Here is a 15,454-nt window from a genome sequence, read left to right as displayed (position 1 = left end):
TGTTGTTGAATTACTTGAATTTGCAATTATTTGAATTTGAGATGAATTACTTTCTTATCAGCAAGTGTTGATGCACATGCATTAAACTTATATGGTAACAGGATCTACTTCATCAAGAGAGACTTCAGGGTCTTGGTCCTAGGTAACCTTGCCCCTTGCCTTGATCTTAATGTGCAGAAATCGACCCAGTTGTAGAAAACATCTTCTGCAAAACTTGAAGTAGCCCATTCAGCCAGCCTATGGATGAAGCAAGGTCACTGGTTGCTGCGGTGCTGGTGATAGGAATTCAGGACCTCTTGTGAGCCAGCTGTGGAACCTGAAAAATAGCTGAGATACCTTGGTGAGAAAATCCTGCTCTCTTGTGGACAGCTTACTGACACCTGTAACCTTCCTTGTTCCAATGTGAACTAAGCAGGCTGTTTCACTTAATGAAGCCCTTAAAGGTGTTATAGTTGTGAGGATGGATATAAGGGCTGCAAGCTTTTCTCTGCATGTGACCATCTTTTTACATGGTAGCCAAATGTGGGCTTCTAATTGAGATCTACAGTACAGGATACAGTGTTCAGGATTGGTATCCCTCATTGGGGGTAGAAACAGAGAGATCCAGTAAAAAAGAGTCAGAGCAAGACCAGGAGAAACTTTAAAAGGCTTTATTATTATTATTATTATTATTATTATTATTATTATTATTATTCTGCCCTTTCCCCAAGACTGGACTCAGAGTGGCTGTACTATTTCTACAGAAGCTGTATAAAGTGATTTCAAGATGTGACTTGTAGAATGGGTTGTAGTAGTTTTCCCTTTTTTGCTTCTGTTGCCTCCAAGTTCAGTCTTACTTGATGTAGGAAATTTGAGGACTGGCGGTTCTTTTTCTGGCCTCTTTCCTTCCAAAGTTTTAGTTTATAAAGTACTATGTGATAATCATGGATTTGGGCCTGGGATGATAAGAAAATGGTCCTGTCTCAACCATGTTGGCTTTGACTCTCATTCCACTCTGTTAAAAGACAAGGCTGACCTTCCCACAACTCAGGTTTGTGGGAAGGAAATAAGCTTCTGGGTTTTTGTAGTTACTTGCCATGCTACTAATGCTGTATACCATTTACTTCCCAGGTGTCTGATCCAAGACTGCTGGAAAAGGCTCTGTTCCAGTAGAGGAGGAGGTGGAGTTATTAAAAAATGTCTGAGGATACATATTCTTATGATGTTCCTAATCCTGTAAGCTTTAAAGACATAAACGATGATGAGACCCTTGGTATTGATGCTTGGTTTGGTGAGTACTGCAGTGATCTCTTCTTTGCCAAATTAAGATGGGGAACTAATTTTATGTGACATCCCATGTTAAGCTAAGGCATTGCAAAGACTGGAGGGGGGGTGTACTGGTAAACCCTGGAGGGCACAGTGTTGTGTTCAAAAGTGATGTTACAAAGGACTAGAAAATCTGCCTCTGCCCTTCCCACCCCCATATGCACCAAAGAAGCAGAGGGTAGTTTTTGATTGTCTCTATCCATGCCAAACCTTGGGAGGCTTAACTTTTGGGACTACAGCTCCTAGAATTTCCCAGCCATTGAGGCCAAAAATAACGTTTCCAGAATCAGCACCTGTCATGATTGGGGGATGCAGGTATCTGGCAGAAGCACTTGTAGAAGCTGGTTGTTGCATGTGATGGACTGAATCTGGCGACAGATGGAAGAGGAGAGGCAGCTTTTGTTTGGTTGAAGGCCTTCCATTCTTCTTTAGGGTATGCGGAGCCCCTTTGCTCACATCTTTTGCTCTTGTGAGTGGATGCGGGTGGGACAAAAACAGCCAACAGAATCACTGAGAGTCTCCAGCTTGCTTTTAGGGTGGCAGAGTTAAAAGCTTTGGAGGACAGATGACTTCTAATCCTGTAGTTCAGTTGAAATGCTCTGAATTAGTATTGGCACAGTTGACTGCCTTCTAGATGAAGACCAAGTCTGGGAGGCCCTGTCTGGGATGTGATGGCATGCTTCCATGTTTTGAGGGGGTAATGAGTTGTTTCTATCCATTCTTATATTTGGTTTTTGAATTGAGGACTGGTTGCATGTCATCCAGGCAGATTTTGATAGTTCTGAAAATAATCTTTGATGATTGCAGGAACACATGCAAGCTGTCTAGACCCTCAGCATTGTGGAACATAAACAAATGGCTATCAAAACTATCATTACTTTGATCACCAAAACTCTGATCTTTGTGAATGAAAGGACAAGGGGAAGATTACAAGTACTAAGCTCCAGCTGCTTCCAAATATATATCTCTCTAGGAACACCTAAGTCCTCCAGTGCAACTCTGTGGTCAACTTTAACTAAAAGTTGCACTGAAAGACTTAAGAGATTCCTAGAGAGAATACTCCACTAGACATTTGTAGCTCCTCCAGCACAGTTCTGTGGTCAGTGTCTGTCGGACGTTGACCACAGAGTTGCACTGGAGGAACTAGAGATTCCTAGAGAGGTGTCCTCTCGGGTAAAAAACATGATGTTTTTGTTATTTGCGGTTATTCCATATTCACGGGGGTCTTATGCCCCTAACCCTAGCGAATATGGAGGGACAAGTGTGTGTGTAGTGTTTGTGCCTTCAAGTCGTTTCCAACTGATAGCACACCTATTCACAGGTTTTCTTGGCAAGATTTTCCAGAGCAGGTTTGCTATTGCTTTCCCCTGAGGCTGAGAGAGTGGCTTGTCCAAGGCCACCCAGTGGGTTTCATGGCCGAGTTGGGAATTGAACCCTGGCCTCCATATATATGTGTGGCCTTTCTCCTGAATGGGGTCCAAGGTGGTTCCCCACCTGAACTAAAAACTTATAATAAATATGTTTAAAAAAACCATTTAAATAAACTACTGCTTTTCAAAGTGGTAGTCCGTTGGCCAGTGCCAGTCTCTGACTGAGCCAGTGAGTGGTTCCTGGCAAGTTTCCAGGAAAGAAAGAAATATTTTTAATCAGTGGGCACAAATATGGCACTGGTCCCTAGCACATTTTAAAAAATGCCAGTGCCCAATATCACATGGCTTAAGAAGCACTGAAATAAACTACCATATTACCAATTTTTCCCATACACAAGTTTTCTCTCTCCTTTCCCCCTGAGCTCCTAGCTCTCCAAGAGAAAGAAGTTCAGCTCAATACAAGGCTCAGCTTCTGGCAGTGGATTCTGGAGGCCTGGGAGCCTCTTGCACTTTCCAACTCCTTAATCTCCCCATAGGTGAAAAAGGAGCAAAGCACTCAAAAGATTTCTGGCTATCTCCTTAGCATCCGTCAAGTGTTTGTATTGGTGAGGAGACCAACATGACTGACTGACTGACTCTTTGTGGCATTGATGACTTCCCTGCCAACATGCTTAACTTACAAGGTTGTTGGTTCTTGCAGATCTCAGAAGGCCAACACTGTGCACCCCAAGAGAGGACATGACACGGGCATTCATGCAGAGAGCGTCAGCATCAAGGGCCAAGCTCCCACATGCTATCATCTCACCGATGCTGAAATCCAGTAAGTTGTTACTGTCCAGAGCAGCGGTTATGTGGTACAGCATGAGCAGCAGTGAGAAGTCTTCATCTGATGCTGGCCTGTGAACATGTTGAGTTGTGTCTTGATTCTCTTAACTGGTGGCACAGCTCACAATCCAAGAGATCTCCAGCACCACCTTGCGGGGTCAGATTTCTTCTAGGCAAAATTCATAGCAAGTCTAGTTCAGCCCAGAGTTCATTTGTGTGGTAGGGATGCAGCTAAATTTCTCTCACTACTGCTCTGTGCACATAAATTGAACTATATGAGAGAGTCTTCCTGGATGTAGTCTGAAGGCCCATAATGTCAGTCATAAAGCCACACCATAGGGAGCCCTGGTGGCGCAGTGGTTAAATGCCTGTACTGCAGCCATTCACTCAAAACCACAAGGTTGCGAGTTCAAGACCACCAAAGGGCCCAAGCTCAACTCAGGCTTGCATCCTTCCGAGGAGGGAGCTAAAATGAGTACCCAGACTGTTGGGGGCAAATTAGCTTACTTGCTAATTAGCTTACTTGCTGTTCACTGCTATGATCTTTGGAATAGCGGTATATAAATAAAACAAATTATTAAATTAATTATTATGAGATTTCCTCCTCTCCCCCCCTCCCCCAGACGACTGTAGGAAATTTAATCCTTCTGCTGTGTCTTATGACAGGTGGGTAGCCACTGATAGTTAGGAGACTGCACAGGCCTGAGGAGGTGTTGGAAGGCTGTTTCCCCACCAACACAGGAAAAAAATCAGAAAATTATTTAACTCACAAATTACTCCAAACTCTCTTGAGAGCATGAAAGAATTTTGCCAAGTTTTAGGCCCCCTTGAGCCATTTTAGGCCCAGGAGAGGCCTTTTTTACATAAATAAATGACCCGGTAGTCACCCCATAAAGTTATGCCTTAAAAGTAGCATGAGGAGAAAAAAAGTTGATCAAAATGCCCACCATTCTGCCTGGAGAGTGTTGGGCGACATTTTAGGGCAAACAAATTTTCACACACACCCAGGGGTGGGGGCACCACAAATTTCACCCTGTGTGGCCACACTTTGCCTACCCTGGTCTATTCTATTAGGATCCTTTGTTTTAATGCACATCTTTTACCCTTGCTTTGAAACTCATTTTTAGCCATTTGTTGCCAATTTTATCCCTTTTGAGAAATCCCTTTTGAATTCACTTGGTTTTGATATCATCTAGAAACCTGGCAACCTCCTAACTTGTCACTGACTCCATCTATTTTCTGAATTAGTTAAATAGCACAAATCAAAATGGGAGATACTAAACACTAAAGGCTTATTTTTCTCCTTTTTGTCCTGATTTATTCTGTCTATATTCTAGTCATCTCCCAAGATTGGAATGTGAGTCAGCTCAGAATTAAGTAAAACAAAATGAATGCAATCATTGACCTATTTAAACACCAGTAAAAGCAAACAGAGGCTCCACTCAGTTAAAAAGCTTCTTCTGCATCAAGAATTTAAAAAGGTGGGAAAAAGAATGGTCCAAATGGATTGTAGAGTTTGTGCAAAAACGCCTTGCTATGTAGATTATGTATGGTGGATGCTGTGGTTTTCCTGCGCAGACCTTTGGTGCTTTGAGACCCTGCAGAAGCAAAGGTGGGAGTTTTTAAAAGTTAAAAACATAGTTAATGCACTCTTTATCTTTAGGTGATAAATGCACTGAAAATAAGGACGTAGAACTGTCAAATAGAGGGACACCCGGTGTGGTTGGTGCTATGACAGAGCAGCAGAGCACATCAAATGAAGTAACGACAGCAGTTTCTGCAAGGCCTCCTGGAAGGTAAGAATGTTTTTCTCAGATCCAGGTGACCCTCTCTCCCTTGTAAGGTGTCATTGACACAGCTTGCAGCCTCAGAGCTAGACTCCATTGTTGCCTGACATGGTAGTCTTTCCACAGGAATTCCATGTTTTCTCATGGAGTGGCCTGCTCAGCCTATGAACCTGGCTCTTTTCCCTCTGCTTCTCACTTGTCTGCCTTGGACCTGCGGTTCTGCTGAGCTAGAAAGCAATTAGAATCATAGAGTTTGAAAAGACCACAAGGGCCATCCAGTCCAACCCCCTGGTTGGCTCTCTATATGCACAGATTGTTTATCCACGGATTCAGGCATCCATGGCTTGAAAATATTCAAAAAACATAGAAATTCCAAAAAAGGGACACCATTTTGCTATGCCATTGTATACAATGGGACTTGAGCATTCATGGATTTTGATATCCATGGGGGGCCCTGGGACCAAACCTCAGTGGATATCATGGGCCCACTGTATAAGGGTCATAAAGAAAATGGAAATTGTAATCCTACATTGTAGAGCACTGCCTGTGCAGACATGTGCAAAAGTTTCCTTTTTTCAGGCTACCTAATATAGTAACTTGACAGTCATGTGGACAAGAAACCTATCCTCTGCCCCTCTAAATTCAATGGCCCTTTTAGGAAAAAACCCTAAGCCACAATTGCTGAGACTCAGCAAAGTGCAACAGTGAGCAAGTGGGAGCAACTGGACAGTACACACTCTTGTGCCAGAATTCTTAACAGTTCTGGCTTGACATTTTGTGTAAATAAAGCTACTGAATAAATACTGTGAGATGCTGGGTTTCTAGTCCTTTTAAGTGGTAAGAATTTCCAGGAAGGGTGTAATATCTGAAACCAAATTGCCCATAAGAAACTGGTTAACTGTTTCAGTCCAAATGAACAAAGGTTTTTATTTCTTTGCATCTTTTCAGGATGCAGTTCATTATTGAATGGTTGAGGACGTCAACCAGGGTTTTTCCATTACCTCATCAAAACACATGTGGGTTGTGGGGGCAGGTCTGGATTCCCATGAATGAGAAGAGGAAATTATCCCATGAGATATGTCTTCTTCAAAAGAGATTTTTTAAAAAAAAAACAATTCTAAGCAGCTGCTCTACAAAACAGAATCTGTGATTAGCATGGAAATATCTGGGCAGGCCTCTTTGATGTAGCATTTGACAGACAAAGGGATAAAAATCAAGTACTGCAGATTCAAGAGAAAATGCAGCTAATAAGGCTATTCCCCAAAAGGCACTTTTTTGGTTCCTTTCCATCTGCAGTTGGCTCTTTTCTCTCTCATCAGAACGTGAGGGGATCCACCCTGGATCAGGTCAAAGATCCATCTAGTCCTGCATTCTATTTCCACATTAGAATACAAGCACAACAGTGGCCTTTGTTCTCCATAATCTGGAATAAAGAGGCAGACTGCTTCTGATTCTGGATGTAATTATAATCCTGTATAATCTCTCCGATATGCTCAGGTCCTCTGGGGGACATTTACTTCTACCGGCCAGGACTAGACTGACAGCTGTCACCTTGAGGAACTTGGTGTCAGCCACCCCTAAACTGGAATTTCTGGCTAGGAGAGATTTGACAGTTGAACATGCTGTCTGAATTTAAAACAGTGTTAAAGACCTATCTCTTCTGGCAGGCCTACCCAGTTTATTTTAACGTATGAATTTTAAATGGGTATATTTTAAATTTGTGTTGGGTGTTTTTACTGTATCCCATATTTATATGTCTTAATTTATGCATTTAAACTATGTTGTACCCCACCTTGAGCCTGGGGGGCAGGTGGGAGATTAAGAATTGTTTTATTTATTTGACAGCCATTGTGTCTGTTAGCAAGTGCTAACCTACTCCTCCATGCTCTTGCTATGTGCTTGAACACACAGTGGTTCCCCCCCCCCCTTTAAAACAATAGGCATTATCGCATGCAAGATGCCATTGCCCAGGAAATAATACCTTATGTGGTATAATGGTTTGAATGTTGGACTACAACTTTGGAGACCAGGGCTCGATTCCCACCTTGACCATGAAATCTACTGGGTAACCTTGGGCAAGTCACACTCTCCCAGCCTCTGGGAAAGACAAAGACAAATTTCTTCTGAACAAATCTTGCCAAGAAAAGCCAATGATAAGGTCGACCTGAAGATACACAACAAGAACAAACAATTGACTGCCTCTGTCTGTCATTTTTCCTATTGGCCAGATGTGCCTCCATATATTTGCAAGCACTGAAACAAGTTACAGATACACCTCATTCAACAAAGTAGATGTGTTTCTGGGCATTACTCTAACATAATATTTGGTACTGGAGGCAAAAATAACATAGAACAGAAATACGTTCCTACACCCCATCAAATAAAGAGAAGTTCAACTTGTTTCAGCAAGTTTTTTATCCAAAATTAACTACTGTATATGCATATGTGAAATGAAACAACCAGATAAGGCTAGCATAAGGAGAGTATGATCAGCCTTCCAGAGATAAGCTGAAAGCTTCTGCTATCATGCATCTAGGGGTGACGTTTTCTTTTATCAGCCTTATGATTTCCACTTTGGTGGCCAAATTTCTAGATCTGTATGTGAGGGGAGATGTATATATGCATGCATGATGGGGCAGGTTATGTGCTCTCCCCCCCCCCCCCCCACTTTCTTTCAGTGCAGGTCTGCTCAGGGATTCTAGCAGCCTGGTCTGTTGTAGGAAGGCAGAAATAGTTACAGTAGGAATGGCTAGAGGACAATCCCATTGTGTTCTCCTCCAGCCCTGCTTCACTATCCTCTCAATGCCAGTGCTGCCAAAAAAATGTTCAGCTAGGCAGAAGCTGGGCAAATGTAAAAAAAATGCTTTGTAAAAAGTCTGCTTTGGTCAGATGTCACTTGAAATACATTGTCCAATTCTGGGCACCACAATTCACGAAGGATGTTGACAAGCTGGATTGTGTCCAGAAGAGGGCGACCAAAATGGTGAAGGGTCTGGAAACCATCAAGCCCTCTGAGGAGCGGCTTAGGGAGCTGGGTATGTTTAGCCAAGAGAAGAGACGGTTAATAGGAGGTGTGACAGCCCTGTTTAAATATTTTAAAGGGCTTCCTATTAAAGATGAAGCAAGCTTGTTTTCTGCTGCTCCAGAGACTAGGATACAGAGCTCCAGGAAAATATGTTCCACCTAAACATTAGGAAGAACTTCCTCATGGTAAGAGTTGTTCAACAGTGGAACACATTTCCTTGGAGCGTAGTGGAGTCTACTTTGGAAGATTTTTTTAACAGAAGCTGGAGGACCATCTGTTGTGGGTGGTTGGAAGTTGTCTTCCTACATGGCAGAATGGGGTTGGACTTTATGGCCATTGGGGTCTCTTCCAACTCTATGATTCTGTGAAAATGAGCTTGTTTGTCAGAGGCTTCGTTAACTGAGGTATGCCTGGAAGTATTTGAAGCTAAGCTCTCTCCCTTCTACACTTGCTGCCTTCAGAGTAGTGATGGCCAAAGCATTGCAACTGGCTCCCTTCTTTAGAGCACACTTGACCTTTCCTTCTCTCCCTCAGGGTGGCAAGAAGGCTTTCTGCTCGACGGAAGAGTGCCCAGCGTAGACTCATGACCAAAAGCCAAGCAGAAAAATGTGCTGCTGCCATGGCCAGCAAACAAGAACCTCCCCCTTCAAAGAAACAAAAATTGTAAGTCTGAAATATTCCTGGTGTGGGAGACATAAAAGATGGGCTGGTGATATTTTAATGTGGTTGTGCTATTCATGCCCCCACTCTCCCTGCTGTTGCACAGGCCCTGTTCAAGTACAAAGCTTGGTGCAGTAGAAGTGTGCATTTTGGGCCCTACTCTTCCAGGGACTTGCCCTAAACAGCCCCTTTGAAACTAGGAGAGTTTTGGAAAGACAGACCTTGGTGTTAAGATTCAGCAAGAGGTATAATTCTGCCCAAGCACAGAATGTGGCCATGCGCATAGAATGCAACTTCTGACAAAGATCTTGAGCCCCTCCACCCTTAAAAAAAAAAAATTAAGCAACTTAAGAAACTTTCTAATCCTCTAGGATGTCAAGATATGACTGCAGGTGTGTGGGAAGACATCTAAATTACTGAAAATACAATAGATCACTCAGACTTTTGATGACTGAAGCAGAAATTCAGTGCTTCACAGCCACTTCCAATAACTAACAAGGAAACTGTAAATTAACAGGCTGATTTTTGTAAACTGAGTAGAATGCAGGATGATTCATTCCAATTTTCTCTTTCCCTCTTGCGAATCTCAGCACCTCATTGCTTAGGGGACTCAAAAGAGGACTGATCTGCAAATTTTTGAAATGCAAGTCATTGCCTGCAAAGATTAGCCACATTACCTACTATGTAAAGGAGGTGCTGGAAATAGGCTCCTTTGCTGTGGAAAGCTGGTGCTGCCTGTGTTAGGAAACAGATTGGAGCCTCAACAGAGGCATTTTGCAAGTGTAGAAAAACTGGAGCACAATCAGTGAGGAGAGAGTACTCCTTGTATCACGCTGTTGATCTCAAAGATTCAGGGAAATGTCCCTGGAGGACTTTGCCTCAGATCTGCTGCAGCAGACATATACCTTTCCCATTCCCTGTTGTGAAGATGGGGAGGAATGCTCTTGGGATGAGGGGCTGCCCTTGCTAAGTCTATGAGGAGATGAGAAGTTTTTAGCAGTCCTATGCTGTTCCCTCTCCAGCTGTATCAGAATTCCCAAGAAATCTAAGCCATGTGCACCTGCCTGTGCATTCAGGTAAAGCTAATATTTTCGGTTGCCTTTCAGCACTGGTGTTTGGGGATTGTCTGCACGGTGGTGGCAGCCAGGAAACCTCTTACACTTGAAAAGGATGCAGTAGGTAGTCTGTGGTTAGCAAGTCTGATCCTTATTTTCTTCCTCTTAACTCTTCCAGATCTGCTCAACAGGACAAACTGAGCGAAATAGCCTTGAACAGATATGTTACACCCACAAAGGCCAAAGTACCTGTCACACCTGCAACACTAAAGTAGGTTGTAGGATTTGATCTGGTTTCTGTTAACTGGCTATGATGCTATTAGTCCATATCCACCCATTGGAAAGCTCTCTTCTTTACCACTCAGCATCTTCTTCCACTTTCTCCAACTTTGGCCCCTATAGATGCATTGGAGTACAACTGCCATAGTCCTCTAGCCAACATTATGGGAGTTGTAGTTCAGCACATGTGGAGGGATCCAGGTTGGGGAAAGTTGTTGAGTTGATGAGTAATTGTAAGTATGTGACTTCTGGCTGTCAGGCAGCCAATTTTTCCCCCCATGAGAACCACTCATTCCAAAAATGAAGAGAGAGAAAGTCTGAACAAAACCACAACCATTCTTTGAAACCATTTTGTTTGCTCCAAACTGGAGGGGGGGGGGTATTTTTCACCATCCATGCAGCCTTGAAGGGTTCCAGGGGCAGAAAACTGGTTCTCAGACACACTGTGGTTACCTGCACCATGTTTAGAAACTTGAATACCTGCACTTGTTTGTGGATAAGGGTGTCACTTTGTCTGAGGTGGTCTTAGTGATGCTGTGACTGCTGAAGCTGAAAATCCAAAAGCCTGCAAAAAACAATGCCATTGCAGAACTTACTGAAATAAATGGTGATTGCACAAGAGTACACTCAGGTTCTTTTACTATTCTAGTAGTTTTCTGAGTGGTCTACATGGTTGAGTATCTAACACAAAACCTTTTTTATATATATCTAAAAGTTCAAATTTTAGTTCATGTGTGTCCTAATTGGCAGAATACTGACTATTCTATATTAGGCCACTTGGTACTTAATGGATCAGATTTAGCAGAGATCTGGTCCCTAAAACTTTGAAATGTGCTTGCCTCAGAGTAAATGTGGGGTCTATTCTGTACTGAGAAATGGGGCATCTTTCATTTTTGGTTTTATGTCTGCATTTCATATCTTCGCCCTCCTTTCTCCATCATCTCCAAGCTCATAAATTGGGGTGGGATGCATGTGGTCTTCCAGATGTTAGACTATAACTCCCTAGCCAATGTAGCCCTTGTTGGGAATGGTGGGAGTTGTAGTAGTTCATCAAACATCGGGGGGGCTACTTCATTTCTGCCTAGGTGTAGGAGATGCTGTGTCTGTGCCGCTCTTTTCACTGAAAGCATTGGCAGGCTTTATTTTGTTTTTAGGAGGAAGAATCCATCTGTCAAGGGAAAGTCCACAGAGGATCTGGAAGTGGAGAAGATGCAACAACTGCAGCAAGAGGTGGCTGAGTTGCGCAGGAAGAATGAGGAGTCTCTTAGAGCTGCCATTGCTGGACCGGGTGAGCATGAAGTAACTTGGCATGAGAACCAGGAGAGGGAGGGGAGAGTAGCTTATGAAAGGTGTTGCTGGCAACACTACACTCATAATTTTATTTAAGTTCCATCTCTGACACATAGGTGCCAATGCTATCTCTGTTTGCTATATGCTCTGTCCATGTGTATTTCCCAGAGCAGCTCACCAATAACAACAACAACAACAATAGAGTAAAATTGGAAACTAATATAGCTTCGAAAGCAGTAAAGATCTGGAAACATGAAAATGCCAGAATAGCACAATGTGACCATTGTTGAAAAAAGAAAAGTAGGATCATAAGAAGGCTTTCAGTCCCAGAAAGTCTCTGGAAACCCCTGACAAGACTTCATAAGCCAAATGTCACCACTGAGAAGGCCATCTCCCCAGTTTCTCTCTCTGTCATCTTAGTACAGTATGACCCCCATGTTCATGAAATCAGTTCCAGCAATTTCACTTCCCCAAGTCTAAAAGAATATGGTTGCTCTAGCATGTGGAAATCCTACAGCGCAACTATATGGTCGACTTCTGGCAATTCACTATTATCCACGATAAGTCTGGGTACATAAGTCCCGCAAATATGGGGTCATAATGTATAGATCGGGTTTTGTCAGGGACCCATCTCCCCCCACGCCACAGACCATTGCCATATTTGTCCCCTTTGGCTGCAGTTGTTTCTTTCAGGAAACATTCAGGGGACTGGCAGCTGATGGCATGTGCACCAGCACCAGTCCAGGAACCATCACTGTGAGTAGCACTGCTGCAGATGATAAGAGGATCTTGGTGTCCATCAAGGGTGTGGAAGTTTTGAACCTCCAGATAACATTGGATTTCAGCTCCCAGAAGCTCCAACCAGCACTGGCAATAGCGAGAGATTATAGGAGTTTCTGAAGGGATAAAAGTTTCCCAGCCCTGCTGTATAGACACAGTTTCTGGCTCGCTATTCCTAATGTACGAACAAATGGCTTTGTTCCTCCTGCACCCCCACCAGGGAAGGACAGTGTCCTCCATCTCTGCCAGTACCTGAGATTTGTTGTTCTATTTTATTTATTTATTTATCTATTTATTTATTTGACTGCTGCAGAATGGGCTTGACATGAGACCTGCTTAGGGTCCTTATGACCACCATCTCCTTTGGCCTAGAGCAGGCATTCCTCCCAGCCTAAAAAAGCTTGGGCAGGCAGTTAATATAGCTAATATAGGCAGTGTTCCCTAAGCCAGTTTGAAAGGGACTACCCATCCCAAACCTGATGCCACTTTTGTTTTATTGGATGATTCCAAAATTCTAGCGTTGCAAGAAGCTTTCCCTTTGAACAGAGTGAACAAGGAATGACTTTGTAGAGCTGTCAAGTTACTTTCCTCCCCTCGCCTTGGGTGGCTGGTCTTTCCATTGTATCTCATTTATAAAGGTGCCCCTAAGCTATGTGAGGTGTTCATGCATCCAATGCACTGTGGGGCCTAACAATCTGGATACAAACATGAGTCCAAAGGAACAGTCTTGGAGAAGGAAAAAGCAGGGGTGAAGGGGAATCTAATCTCCCAACATCACAACTTCCCCTAGCCTTCCTTCTTGGGGAATATGCTCCACCTTCTTGATCACTTTAGTCCAGCTACCCTGTCCCTACAGTTCTGGAGCTATCTTGTGTAAGCAATATGGCAATTCGTTACATGAGCACAGGTTGATAGAGTTACTTTTTTGAACTGCCATTTCCAGAATTCCCCAAGCCATGCTGGCTAGTGGCCAGGCTAACTGTGGGATTGTGGAAATTGGGGCCCCAAAATAGTAACTTCTATGTGTTTATATACTTTTCTGCTGTTCTGCTGTGCTGTCCCAGTAATGTAATGTCATCCCAATGATGTAAATTCAGCTTGATGGTCTCTAAGGCATATTATCCCCCACCAATTTAGTATGTTTTTCAGGCCACTTTTATCTTGATTGGATGCAAAGCTAAGGCTTCAGCTTGAATACTTTTGAATTATCTTTCAGGTGTCACTGAAATTTGTAGGGCTTGGAATGCTTCCCATTAAATTTCAGGACCTCCCCCTCCATCCCTTTTTTCTCCATCAGGGCAACCTGTGAAGACAGCGACCCATATAACCAAGCCAGTAGACTTCCATTTCTGCACAGACGACAGGATTAAACAGCACGGGGAAAGCCAGCCTGGCACAGAATACAAGGAGGTGGACTTCATAGCAGCCCTGAGGAGACATCCGCCATCTCCGGTGAGAGTGGAAGGGGGCACTAAGATTCAATATGGGGAGTGAGGTCTGGCTTGAGAGCTGTCAGCTGCTCCATGTCATAACTGGAAAAGCAAAGATTGAAGCATTAAATGAAAACGTGTGCATTATGAATTACATGGAAGGTGCAGAAAGAATGGGTCTGTAAGGCCTTTCACCTGTGTTGCCTTTGAACATAAAGAGACAGCATCTTTTGTTGTTTTCCTTAACAGTGATTATAAACCAAGCAATAGTTTTGTGCTAATCTGGGTATTTTTCTGAAATAAGCAGTTTAGCTCATAAATTGTGATGAAAAGAACCTCTTCAAATTCCAAGAGGTAGTCTGACCTCCAGAAAAATGTGGAGCTTCCAAGGCAGATTTTGCCACCAAGATTATAAATCAGATTCACCTGTAAATCAGATTTTCTCTTAAAGTTCTTCCCCTCCCATGTAAATCGGTGTATAAATATCTGCAAACTGGGGCAACTTCTCATGCATTTGATGGAAGTAGGCTGGAATCCATGAAAACGTACAGCACATAAAACTTTTTTCCTCTTTTAAGATGCCATAAGACTTTGTAATGTCTTTGGAAACTGGTGAAAGGGTGCTGCTTTTTCCTTATAGTCTCGTGGCAAGGCTAGTGTTTCCATCAGGGAAGATTGGGTGAACCTTTTGCTATGCAAGAACAGCTCCATTGTTGGCAGAGCCACTTGAGCTTAACCCCGTCCGTTGTGTCTCCTTACAGGCCCGAGTGGCAAAGGGACCCACAATCCCAAAACCGTTCAATCTCTCCCAAGGTAACAAAAGGAAGCTTGAAGAAAACCCTGCTGAATATGTATCCTTGGCTCAGCAAGTAGAAAACTTCCAGAAACGCACTCCCCCACGTTACCACCTGAGGAGCAGGAAGGATGATGAAGGTAAAACTAAGAACCGGGGAGCTGGTGGTCCATCTGTGGCCAGCAGAGCATGGGGAACACTGTAAGCACAGCCCCCTAAACTCAGGAGTGGACATAGCATGGCCCTCTGCATAAAAGCCCCATGTCTGCTTTTGCTGCTCCACATTCTCTAGGCTCCCTTTTTTCTTCCCCTACAGACTATTTAACCAACAAATTGCTGCTTCTGGAAATCTCCAGGTGTAACAGTTCACCTGTTAGTTTCCCTTCACTGTTCAACATCCCAAAACAGTTTAGGCAGGCATTCCATAGTACTAGCTGTTAATCTGTCACAATGTAGATCTGTAGGGAGGGGTAGGATATAATTATTATTATTATTATTATTATTTGCTGTATTATTTTAGAGATGTTTTAATTTTGTACATTGATGTTTTAGATTGTACACCTTGTGGCAGGTTTTTCGTTATCGTTATTTTTTTTAATATTTTGATTCCTACTATGTAAAGCACTATGCAAATTTAACAGCGCTCTATAAATAAATGTTGATGATGATGATGATGATGATGATGATGATAATACATGCTTTTTCTGAACCAAAAGAGGACTCAGTAACACTCCTGTTTCTGTTTTCTTTTGTTTTGCTTCTGGCAGTTCATGCTGCCCCCCCAATGAGGTCCCAGGGCAGAAACTGGCCCCTGGACTCCCAACCCTGTCTTTCACGCGCTCTTGTCTAATTATA

General features: G+C 43.1%; 1 protein-coding gene across 6 annotated transcripts in view; it reads left to right on the top strand.

Moving 5' to 3' along the window:
• LOC149315445 (targeting protein for Xklp2-like) overlaps positions 1-15,454 on the top strand; it is a 36,455-nt gene that overhangs the window by 11,084 nt on the left and 9,917 nt on the right. For 4 of the 6 annotated variants that reach the window (XM_089513474.1, XM_089513475.1, XM_089513477.1 and 1 more), the window contains exons 2-10: positions 178-340; positions 1,111-1,270; positions 3,376-3,495; positions 5,164-5,296; positions 8,847-8,975; positions 10,206-10,298; positions 11,461-11,594; positions 13,674-13,828; positions 14,568-14,739. In XM_089513474.1, coding sequence (XP_089369600.1) covers positions 1,177-1,270; positions 3,376-3,495; positions 5,164-5,296; positions 8,847-8,975; positions 10,206-10,298; positions 11,461-11,594; positions 13,674-13,828; positions 14,568-14,739 — 1,030 coding nt within the window. In that variant the 5' untranslated portion in view covers positions 178-340; positions 1,111-1,176. The remainder of the gene's footprint in view (positions 1-177; positions 341-1,110; positions 1,271-3,375; positions 3,496-5,163; positions 5,297-8,846; positions 8,976-10,205; positions 10,299-11,460; positions 11,595-13,673; positions 13,829-14,567; positions 14,740-15,454) is intronic. The other 2 variants (XM_089513478.1, XM_089513479.1) reach the window with 1 other exon arrangement.

Source organism: Sceloporus occidentalis, unplaced genomic scaffold (genome assembly GCF_023333645.1).
Source record: "Sceloporus occidentalis isolate IW3139 unplaced genomic scaffold, rSceOcc1.0.p SCAF_3, whole genome shotgun sequence".
NCBI lineage: Eukaryota > Metazoa > Chordata > Lepidosauria > Squamata > Phrynosomatidae > Sceloporus > Sceloporus occidentalis.
Note: the sequence above shows the minus strand (reverse complement) of the source record. Positions and strands in the feature narration are given on the sequence as shown.